The sequence below is a fragment of the Coenobita brevimanus genome, chromosome 57 (assembly GCF_032717465.1).
Source record: "Coenobita brevimanus isolate Jiangsu-jjx chromosome 57, ASM3271746v2, whole genome shotgun sequence".
NCBI classification, from domain to species: domain Eukaryota; kingdom Metazoa; phylum Arthropoda; class Malacostraca; order Decapoda; family Coenobitidae; genus Coenobita; species Coenobita brevimanus.
This window is the reverse complement of record NC_137010.1, coordinates 19,309,830-19,322,329: the sequence shown is the minus strand read 5'-3', so window position 1 is coordinate 19,322,329 and position 12,500 is coordinate 19,309,830. Positions and strand designations below refer to the sequence as shown.

At 44.3% G+C, this 12,500-nt stretch overlaps 1 protein-coding gene across 1 annotated transcript in view; it reads left to right on the top strand.

The window, feature by feature from the left end:
* Nucleotides 1-16: 16 nt before the first annotated feature.
* The window catches only part of LOC145401919 (uncharacterized), a 492,294-nt gene continuing 479,810 nt past the window's right edge, over nt 17-12,500 (top strand). Inside the window, exon 1 of the mRNA XM_080274025.1 lies at nt 17-100. Coding sequence (XP_080130151.1) covers nt 17-100 — 84 coding nt within the window. The remainder of the gene's footprint in view (nt 101-12,500) is intronic.

The following is a 12,500-nucleotide window of genomic DNA, read 5'->3' as shown; positions in this document are numbered from 1 at the left end:
CCCCACCACCACCAGGATGAAGTGCTTTGGTGACAAGAGCCGCACCCACCACTGTAAGGTTGTGCTGCTGGACGAACAGGAGCTCATTCAGGAGATACAGGTTAGTCATGGCCAGCCTTCGTCTTGTTACGCTTGTTTTTAGACGCATCCCAGCCAGCGTTGTTTGGACTAAAGCATGTTGATGACAGTCACTGATGGATATATTGATAAAGATTTAAGAAAGTGAATTAAATCATATAAGTACTCTTATAATGTTTATTGGTGATATGCATGAAAACGGATACAGAGGCCTTGTTCTGTCAGCGACTTACCTGCGTATTTAAGTGTGCACAAAAGTTCAGTTTCATAGTAGTGGTGTATTTTATTTATTTTTCTCAACTACATCATTCCCTGACCCAGTGGTTGGTATGGGGTTCTAGCTACCAAACCCAGTGTTTGTCCCGAACTCACTCACTGTACAGTTTTGAAGGATGAGGCCCAGGCCTTATGGAGGATGTATTAAGGGGTAGGGGAGGTGTGTCAAGGGTGTCTGGGGTGTGGGGTGTGTCAGAGGTGTGTGTGTGGTGTGCATTATTTTAGTCCACGTGCATCTAGTCGACCACGTACCAGCATCGTGCCGGAATAGCAGTATGCAAACACTTTTCGGGCTGCTAAGCACTTGCCCCCGAGACACGCACTGACACCAAGCTTGACATGGACCTGCTTTGACATACTGAACGTGCCCATGGGAAATTTCAGCTCATTCCACACATCGGTATAGCTTGTAGAGTGTTCCTTATGTCTGGCGAAAAATCGTGCACCAAAGCTCGCCTGGCTGGCCCTCAACTGTCCATAAACAATTATAATTTACACCGTCGTTGTCGCCTCGCCATTCCGCGTCTTTTGATGTATGGCACGTCGAAATCCGAGGGGGTCAACTGTGGACACACACACACACACACACACACACACACACACACACACACACACACACACACACACACACACACACACACACACACACACACAGAAGGGGGGGGAATAAAGACGCAGTGAGTAGAAAATGAGACGGAATGACAGGTGAACGGAGATTTTGAGATAGAAGAAAAGTTGTGGACAGACGCAGATAAAGATAGATATGCAGAAAGATGGAGAGAGAGAGAGAGAGAGAGAGAGATCTTTAATACCGCAAGCACCTGTTTTTGCTGGGTAGATTACTCATGGTAGTTTTTGTTCTAGATAAATATAAGACGGTGGTGGTCTGGTTGTTTTATGCCCTTCAGCCCGAGGACGGTTTTTCTTGCTTCATTCCTGGTTCCCTCAGTTTTCTTCAGGTTTATACTGTTCTCGGGCTGGAGAGGTAATAGTAGCAGCAGTTGTACTTGTAACGCCTGGCTTATTTTAACATGAACCCGATGGACTGCGGACTAAATTTGTCCTTTAGTGCAGTCCACTATTATCCCTTCCGAGTATAGGAGGGGATTGAGGGACTTGTATAACTGGGCAGCTCCATTACCTGGTCATACCGGTACCACCACTTGAAGACATTAGAGTATAATCATGTACTGTAGTATTCATCATTCCCTTCACTACAACACATCTCCCGTAAGTTTCTGGAGATTTTCATCTGTATACCATGATGAGTGTTAAATTTTTTCTTTACTATATATAAATGTTTGTGTGTGTGTGTGTGTGTGTGTGTGTGTGTTTTAAGAATCACCATGTAGTGAAAGGGTCAAGATATACGGCTGGAGGTTTTTTCGTAGCTATACAGACAGCCAACAAGGGCGTAGGCCGGTCACCTACCCTTAAATTTTCTGAACTACAGTAGCCAAGCCCGGGACCGTGCAGCTGGCCAGAGTCTGATTGGGCTGGGTGTTACCGCTTATCATGTCGTTTATTCACTCCTTCACTACCAGACGTATCCCTTAACCTGCAGCATATCCTGTGGTGGAGGCAGCCATTAAGTAACCGCTGGTCGTGAAGGGGTTAATGGAGGCAGCTTCTATCCCCATGACAGCGAGGGCTTGCCATATATGAATGATATCAATTTTGGGTTAAAAAAAAAAAAAAAGTAAAAGGCATGACAGCATAGTAAGGGGTTTAAAAAGCTTGTTGTAATCCCTTCACTACGATAGATCTCGCCTCAGATAAAAGCCAATAGGAAAAACAGAACTGAAATTGAAAATCCGCCATCTTTCATTTTCTACGTGCTTTAGTCGTGATTCACCTGTTTTATTTTAGTTTCGTGTTTAGTTATGTCAGACTCGACAAACCGGTAAATTAAGATAATATAGCGAGATCAGTGTGTGTGTGTGTGTGTGTGTGTGTGTGTGTGTGTGTGTGTGTGTGTGTGTGTGTATGTGTGTGTGTGAGAGAGAGAGAGAGAGAGAGGGAGAGAGCTCTAGTAAAGGGGAGTATTACCTGGTCGGGCGTAATTGAAATTCTAGGTCTATCTCCCTCTCCCCTCTCTCCAGGCTCTAATTTTCCCTTGCTCTCTCTCTCTCTCTCTCTCTCTCTCTCTCTCTCTCTCTCTCTCTGTCTCTTTCTCTCTATCTCTCTCTCTCTCTCTCTCTCTCTCTCTCTCTCTCTCTCTCTCTCTCTCGCCTTTCTTCCATTCCAAGCTAACGCAATCATTTCATTTAACTTTTTTCTCCTCTTCCCCCCTTTCGTTCTCTTTCTCCATTAGCTTATTTTCTTTTTTTCCTTTTCTTTCCCTCTTCCTTTTTTTCTTCGGTCGTTTCATCCTCTCTCCTTCCTTACTTCCTTCATTCCTTCATTTATTCTTACTCTTCCCTCCTTATTTCCTTCCCTCCATCATTTCCTCGTTTCCTTCTTTCATCTTTCCCTCCCTCCCTACATTTATCGTCCCTCCCTCATTCCTCCTTTCTTCCTCCCCATCTTCTTCGTTCCCCTCCCTCCCTCCCTTCATCCTTATTTGCTTCCCTCCTCCTTCCTTTCCCTCTCCCCTGCCTCTGTTCATCTTCGTCTTTACATGGACTAGACAGTGATATTAGACTAGCCTTGAGAGAGAGAGAGAGAGAGAGAGAGAGAGAGAGAGAGAGAGAGAGAGAGAGAGAGAGAGGACTAGATAGATATGGAGAAATGTAAGATAATAATAAAGCAGAGAGAGAGAGAGAGAGAGAGAGAGAGAACAGTAGGTGTGGTGTCTGCAGTATAGCCTGACAACGCCCGCTAGTACCCAGATATCCCCAACAAGGTGTCTGCCTGTCTGCATGCCTTCCTGCCTGCCCGTCCGTCTGGCTAAAGCACCTGTACGCACCCTGCCTCGCTCCTGACCTCTTGTATACAGACGCTTCACCTCCCAAGCGCGGAAGCTGTTTGAGTGGTGCGGAGTTTATAAGCGGAAAAAAAAAAAAATGTATAAATAGGACGGTTCTCTATCGTTTCGGTGCTTCCCTCAGTGTTGTGTCCGCCTGCCCGTGTGTCTGGCTCTCCCCAAACATCTGTACACACCCGACTTTTCCTGCGACATACAGTTTATGTGCGTAACAGAGGCTCTTTTCAAGCGAGGAGGATATATAAGTGATGCTGAGTATAAAAGATGAGATTAGCTACGTAAAGAAAGGTGTGTGTGTGTGTGTGTGTGTGTGTGTGTGTGTGTGTGTGTTTTCCTCATATACCTTTGCACCAACTACCTCGCTGTAACCCCTAATATACGTATATATAAACTCCTATCAAGCGCGGAAGCTGTATGAGTAATGCGGAGTACAAAAAAAAAAAGTTGTGTTGAAATACCGCTGAAAAACTTTGTCACTGAATAGAAGCCGTTCAAGTGCGGAAGCCGTACAGATGATGATGAGCATATAAAACAGGATAAACATCAGTTATTTCTATCAGGCTAACCTCAAGCATCTGTACACACCCAGCCCTACTCATTCACCCTGGTATATGCAGTAGCCTCTATCAAGCGCGGAAGCTGCACAGATGATGTGGAGTGTGAGTGATAGGAGAAAAAAGATCTGTCAGTTTATATACGGGTGAAGGACGACGGTTTGATAAGCTATACTGAATGACGTACAGGCGCGGAAGCTGTACAGGTGATGCGGAGTTTTAAGACTGGCTAATAATTATGAGCTGTCATGCTGGAACTTGATTAAACCAGTTAAAAATAAACATACCGGTAGATCAAGCGCGGAAGCTACACAGGTGGTAAGGAGTTTTTAGGCTGGTTGAGAATTTGGAAGAGAGGATAATAGTAAAAATGCCGGTAAGAGAAATTAAACTGGAAGACAATTCAAGAGCTGAAGCTGGACAGGAGATATGGAAAATAAAGAAAAAACACTTTATATATGAGATAATATGCTGAAGAAAAGAGTAAAAAAAAACAGATGGTGTGGAGTTTAAAGAAAAGAAAGTCATAATAAAAATGCCAGTAAGAGATTAACTCCTTCATCACGAGGACATCTTTTGTGTTTTATTCAAGCTGTCTGCAGGCGACTTCATTCAGGCTACCAAAGGCTTTTCAGACTGGAAGGATAAGATGTAGGGTTCATTAATCCCGGCACTACTGGAGGGAAAGGATTGGAATAAAATGGACTTGTGGTGGCATGATTTAAAAATGTAATCGTTCATCTTAATAAGTTATTTAAGCTGAAAGGGAGGTAGTTCAAGCGCGGAAGCTGCACAGGTGATGCGGGACCTGAAGACCAAAAATAAGCAGCTAATATAGCGGTATATTAACTCCCATTAGGACCATATATAGTCGCTCACTGTTTAGCCTGTTTAGCTCGAGGACGTCTCTTATTTTAGTCTTGCTGTCTCTAAACGACTTTACTCAACTTGGAGAGACTTTACGCACTGCAGGGGTTACATACAGCCTTCATTAACCCCTTCATTGCGAGAACGCCCTCCTAAATTGCACAAACTCGTGTATAGGGCAAGAGTAACACGTTGATCCCGAAGATATATTTTTGTCTTTACTTTGTCTGCTGCCTGACGATTTTGTTTATACAGGGAGAGACGTTTGATAGCAAGGGAGAGCGGTAGAGATTGCTTCTGACCACTTCGCTGCCACAGGTTTGCCCAAATAAGATGGTCTGGAGGTGGCAAAAATAAAAGCAAAATTACCTCCACCGGGCTAATGAGGTCAAACACACACAAGTCGTCATCGTGGTAGAGGGGTTAAGCGCGGAGGCCACATAAGTGATGCGGAGTTTAAAGGAAAGAGGGAAGAAAGTTTAAGATACCAGTATGAGGGATTAAGGTGGAAAAAAAGCGGAAACTACACAGGTAACAGAGGTTTAAAGAATCGGGAAGGAAAAAAGTTGAAATACCAGTGACCCGTACAGTGACCTAAAAAATATATGTACAGTATTATTCCTGGCATCTCCAGACGATTTTGTTTATCTTAGGTTAGGCTTTCCGAAATGGAGGAGTTACATATATGCCTTATTAACCCCTCCAGTACGAGAGGCTGACTCCTAAGTTGAATGAAATCGTCTGGCTTTTGGGGGGGGGGAAATATATATATATATATATATATATATATATATATATATATATATATATATATATATTGGATATTAAGGGTTAACGGAGGTAATGCTGAAAGGTAAAGCACGGAAGTCACACAGCTGATACGGAAAAGAAGAAAATATCAAGAAATAAGTAATCAAACAGTGGAAAGGACTGACGATTCAAGCGCGAGAGACACAGGTGATGCCAAGTACCTAAAGGGTTTGTGGAGGATTACGAAAAAAAAAGAAAAGAAAATATGGAAAGTAATAACGGTCCAGCCACAAAGGAAAAATGAAGAGGGAGAGGTGAACAAGACAATTCAAGCGCGGAGGGTACACAGATGGTGCGAAGTACTTAAGGGGTTTGTGGAGGATTACGAAAAAATAAATGATGAAAAGTAATAACGGTTCAGGCGCAAAGGAAAAATGAAGAGGAAGAGGTGAACGAGGCAATTCAAGCGCGGAGGGTACGCAGATGGTCCGGAGTTTAAAGAAAAGAGAAATGATTAGTTCTGAAAATGTATGGGTATTAGTAAGTTAATGGAAGAGAACTAAAGCGCGAATGTTACGTAGATGATGCAGAGTTGAAAGGTAGGTTGACAGTCGTGAGGAAAATAACGGTATGGATGGATGAAATAACTCAGATGAAGCCACACCTAACCTAACCTTTCTTAAGTTAACCTACCCTAACCTAACCTACCCTGCCTTATTTGCCCTGACCTAACCTAACCTAACTTTATCTGCCCTGCCCTAACCAAATCCAACCCAACCCGACCTGACTTGATCCGATCCGATTTAACTTTACCCAACCCAACCCAATCCAACCCATCCTAACCTAACTTAACTTAATCTGACAACCTGACCTAACCCCGCCTGCCCTGACCTGACCTAACCTACCCCGACTGCCCTTTGCTTAACCTAGCCTCCCAGTAACTATGATGTCACCTAAGCCCCCCCCCCCACGTGACCTGGCACCGCCTGACCTCGTGACCTCTGTGCTGGCTGGGAAAGGGAAGTGCAACATCTTGTTTCTCTCTCTCTCTCTCTCTCTCTCTCTCTCTCTCTTGTCGCTCCCCTGCCACACCCATTTTTCCCACTGTTAGCATCACCACCCTGCCACCTGATTCCCACCTTCCCTTCCCTTAACCTTCCTCACCCTTTCCCACCCTTCCTCGCATTACTCACCATTCTTCACCCTTCCTCTCTCTTTCCTACTCATCTTCACCCTGCCTCACTGTGTCTCACCAGTACCTCGTTCTACCTGTCTCCCTTACTTTGCCTTTTTCTACCTTACTCCCTCTACGCTGCCTTTGCCTCTGCCTTCCCCTGTCTCGCTCTACCTCCCCCTGCCTCCCCCTACCTTATCCTGTCTTCCCCTGCCTCACCATACTCCCCTTGCCTCCCCCGATTCCCCTTGACTCCCCCTGCTTAACCTTGTCTCACCCTACCCCCTGTCTCACTCTCCTTCACCCTGCTTCACCCTTCTCTCTCATGCCTCCCCCTGCCTCACCCTCCCTCACCCTGCTTCACCCTTCTCTCTCATGCCTCCCCGTCTCACCCTACCCCCTGCCTCACTCTCCCTCACCCTACTTCACCCTTCTCTCTCGTGCCTGCCCCTGCCTCCCTGCCTCCCCTACGCTTGGCTTCACAGGGCCTCGGCAATTACAACATTCCCGATGAACCGATACAGCCACCACAACTACCACACTACCACACTACCACTACTGTTACATTCACCACGACTACCACTGTTACCACACTACCACAGCTGTCACATTCACCACGACTACCACTATTACCACACTACCACAACTGTCACATTCACCACGACTACCACTATTACCACACTACCACTACTATTACATTCACCACGACTACCACTGTTACCACACCACCACTACTATTACATTCACCACGACTACCACTATTACCACACTACTACTGCTACTACATATCACCACAATTACCACAACTACTACACTTCCACTACTGTTACATTAACCACAACTACCACTATTACCACACTACCACTACTATTACAGTCACCACGACTGCCACTATTACCACACTACCACTACTGTTACATTCACCACAACTACCACTATTACCACACTACCACTGCTACTACATTCACCACGACTACCACTATTACCACACCACCACTACTATTACATTCACCACAACTACCACTATTACCTCACTACCACTACTACTACATTCACCACGACTGCCAGTATTACCACACTACCACAACTACCACATTCACCACAACTACTACACGATCACTGTTACCACACTGCTGCTACTGCCAGATTGGCCACAATTTCCACACTACACCACTACTACGTTCACCACACTACCATTACTACCAGGACAACTACGACCACTGCTACTACCACAGCTGCTGCAAGTACCCTAACTGCTACTACTGTCACGACGTCTACTAAAGTACCACCACTACACATCACAGCTACTACTATTACTACTACTACTGCTGCTGCTGCTGCCTCTGCCTCTGTCGCCGCCGCCGCCGCCGCCGCTGCCGCTGCTGCTACAATTTATAAGTCTGTCTATCTATCTATCCACTGTAACCACAACATCATCGGTAACAACAGCAGTATAACCCGACTATTATTAATGACTGTTACAGGGACTACTGTTATCACTTACTACCATTTTTGCGACTACCATCATTACCACTTCAGCCACCACTACCACCATTACCACTTCAGCCACCACTACCACCATTACCGCTTCAGCCACCACTACCATCATTACCACTTCAGCCACCACTACCATCATTACCACTTCAGCCACCACTACCACCATTACCACTTCAGCCACCACTACCACCATTACCGCTTCAGCCACCACTACCACCATTACCGCTTCAGCCACCACTACCACCATTACCACTTCAGCCACCACTACCACCATTACCACTTCAGCCACCACTACCACCATTACCACTTCAGCCACCACTACCACCATTACCACTTCAGCCACCACTACCACCATTACCACTTCAGCCACCACTACCATCATTACCACTTCAGCCACCACTACCACCATTACCACTTCAGCCACCACTACCATCATTACCACTTCAGCCACCACTACCACCATTACCGCTTCAGCCACCACCACCACTACTGTCATGTGAACTAGTACGGTGCTGCCAGAACATTGCTATTAAGCCAACCATTACTACTACTGCAGCCCAAAATTCTCTTTAAAATAATCACGGATACACACACACCAAAAAAATGGAGATTCTTAGAAAATATTGGACATATTTGAAAAAATGCCGAGATTTATGTCTTGAAAAAAGTATGTAAAAAGTTGAGTAATTTTGCATTACTCTGAAAAAAAAAAAAAAAAAATCTGGCATGGAATTGAAATAGCTGTCCAGAGAGTCACAGTCTTGAAGAATCATGAAAAAAAAATAATAATAAGTTTGGAGAAAAAAATCGCTAAAAATTCCTGCAGTATCAAAAGAAACTTGGAAAAATCTTGACACCATCTTGAAAAATGCAAGGCAAGTTGTATTCCGGAGGCGACACAGGGGAAGTTAAGGCAACCGGAGAGACTCAAGTTTGGTGGAATCGACTCTTGGTTATCAGGGAAGTTTGAGAGAGAGAGAGAGAGAGAGAGAGAGAGAGAGAGAGAGAGAGAGATTAGTGTAAGAACAGAAAAAATGGATGTCAGTAGTAGTTTGCTGTTGATACTTTGAAAAAAAAAAAAAAATTCTGTTTAACTCCCAATATATTTCTCTCTATCTGTCAGTCTATCTGTATCTGGCATAGTCAATATATCTTCTATTTTTCTTTCTATATCTGTATTTGTCTATCCATCTATTTATCAAAATCTGACTGTATCTAATACCAGGGTTCGTCCAGTAACTAAAAAAAAATAAATCCGTCAAACCGCTATATAACACATCACCATTCACTCCTGTCACTCAATCAGCCCTCCAGTATGTACCCCACCTCCCTGCCCTTCCACTCCTCATTCCCTCATCACGTGTCCAAACCACTCTTCCTCACCTAATCCTCAGTTTTATCCCCGTTCTCGATCCTCCCCTCCTGATTTTACAAGCACACCTTCCTGCTGCCACTCCAAATCACCCTCGCTTCTGCACACTTGTGAGTCATAGTTTTTGATCACCCTTATCATCCTTTGGCTTGAAGTAAAATTTAGTCGGGGTCTGACACCGAACGAAGATATTATAGTCGATAAATAATATGGTGACTCGAGGCTTTGTGAAACTGCACGAGTAATAGTCGACGATGACACTGTTCTTGCGCAGAAAAAAAAAAAATCCAATTGCCAAAAACTGAGGCTTCATTCGGTGTAAAACCCTTCCCTTCAGCCATGGGACGATGGTAGGTAAACAGAAACTGTGACTCGTGACTGTGCTTCCTCTCTTTTCACTTCATTTTTTGGTCTTCCTGTACTGATTCTTATCCATCAGTTTCGTTTCCAGTTTTTCTCTCCTCCTTCTGTGAACATCACAAATATCCATATTAATCCATCAGCTTCTTTCTGTCTTCTGTTCTTCTCTAAATATCTCAGACAGTTAAATTAAACCTTATAACTCGCTTTTAGTTGCGTTTTCTTTTGTCTTCCCCTTCCACTATTTTCTCGACCCTCGTCTGCTCCTCCTCTCAATTATTCCCACATCACCAGGTAAAAACAAATCCCTAATGAGGTGCAGGACAGGTGAGGCCCCACACCTGTCTGTCTAATTAGCTACCTGTCGTCTGAATAATTAATTGCATAATCTGAATAATTTTATAGCCTTTATGGGCGTACAAGGAGAGGTGACAAGGTGAGAGGGGAGAGGGGGTTGAGGGAGGAAAGAGAGGGGCCGAGAAAAAAATGGGGGGGTGAGGTAGTTGAGTTTATGAGAAAGGGTTTATCAACAACCAGGCTCCCATGACTCACTCTTAGTTAAATGAAATCGGCTAACTTATAACTAGAATAATATGCTAGAGTTTTTCCAACTATATAAGGGTTAGCTGTTACAGTATTAACCCTCAGGCTTGTATGAGTCACTCCCAGCTGAATCAGATCGTGTGGCGTTAACCGGAGTAAAATACTAGTTGTCCCGAGCACCAACACTGAAGCTGGATTGACACTGTAAGCTGAATGAAATCGTCTGAAGTTAGTGGGAATACAGTACTATGCATGCTTCGACCATGAGAGGGTTAGAGTGAAATGTTTGGAGGAAGGAGGGGTAGACTAAGAGTTAAGTGGAGGGGAAAGGCAGGGGAGTGTATGAAAGTGTGGTGGAGGGAAGATGAAAAGGTAAGACCAAGGGGTGAGTTAAGAGAGTGTATGAGGGAGATTACATTAAAGTGGAGTGGTTGGAAGGAGAAGGGGCAGACCGAGAGCACGGCAGGGGAGAACATAAAGAGGCGCATATGTAAGTTGGGTGGTTCTGAGAAGGAGAAGGGGTAGACGGAGAGCAAGGCAGAGGAAAGTATGGAGAAATGTATATGCAAGTCCGGTGGTTGGAGGGAAGAGAAGGGGTGGACCAGGAGCAAGGTAGAGGGGTGAGGTGTAGAGGAAGCGTGTGAGGAAGGGTACCGGTATGTTAAAGTGGGATGTTCGGAAGAAGGAAGGGGGGGTGGTTAGACCGAGAAAACTAATATATGGAATAAATGGAAGCAGTTATGTTAAAGCGGAGTGGCTGGAAGGAGAAGGTGGGGTAGACCGAGAACAGGGTGGTGTATTAGAGTTTCTTCCTTTTGCAGCTTATTACACGTAGCTCTGTGGTAGGGGGGAAAAAAGAAGAAAAAAAACTACTTCGGCTCTGCATCCATTCTGGAGCACTTTTTCGTGATTAGCATCTAATCTAATGATCTCTTGTTACATGTAAATACTCAGGATGGAGAGAGAGAGAGAGAGAGAGAGAGAGAGAGAGAGAGAGAGAGAGAGAGAGAGAGAGAGAGAGAGAGAGATTTTAGACCAGATTGAAACGAAAAAAGTATAGCACAATATATGGGGACTCTAAGAGCCTTGCAAATGACCTTCACCCCGCCTAGCGCTTTAAACCACTAAACCACCAGGCGTCTTGACAGATACACAGACGGCTTTGAGTTGATTAATTGAGGTCATTTTCGTATCTCCTGTTTGGTTGGCCTTTACGAGAGTTTTATGTTCTGGTTTGCCTCTGTTCATCTAAGTTTGAGTTGGTGGCCATGTTTTTGGTGTCAGCCTTCCTACTTCACTTTTCATTATTCATATTTTTTTTTGTATTCATGTTTATCCGCCTCCACCTTCCTCCTCCTCCTCCTCCGTCTTATACGTTCTTCATTGTATTTCCTTCGTTTTCCTAAGATCTGTTTATTCTTCTTCAGATTCTTCTTGTCTCATTTTTTTTATTCTGCATTTTTTCCTATTCAGTATGCGGTATTTATTTATTATTTTTCGCCTTATTGTTGTAGTTGCAGTAATAGTTGTTGTTGTTGGTGTTGCTGCTGCTGTTCCTCCTCCTCCTATTCCTCCTCCTCCTCCTCCTCCTCCTCCTCCTCCTCCCCCTCCTTTATTACTTTCTCGTACAGGTAGCTTATAGATGAAGTATTATGGAATATAACTTTTCCTTTTCAGTCTTAACCATGAAATTTCCAGGTCAGTTTTTCCATGCTGCATGGTGGTCTTTCTCACTTTCTCATACCAGTTTTAATTGGAGGGTTTGGAGGCGGGGGGAGCCTTCTTGCATTACTATCTTTATCCTTCAGCATGCAGAATTAGATTTTGTAATCATAGTCTACTCTGTAACAATCAGCCACGAAAGGACCATAAGGTCTGTTGCTGTTTACTTTCCTTTATATTCCTCCTCCTCCTCCTCCTCCTCCTCTAATGTCCTAACAACTCAAGCGTATAATTCTTCCATTTCTCCCTTACTCACAATTCTTCTCCATATTCTTCATGTCCTGCGTCTGCTTCACCATCGTAATAATTTCCCTACTGGTACGTACTTCTCCAGTCTTATCTTTCACTCTCGATTCATCTCCCTGCTTCTTTTACTTCTTT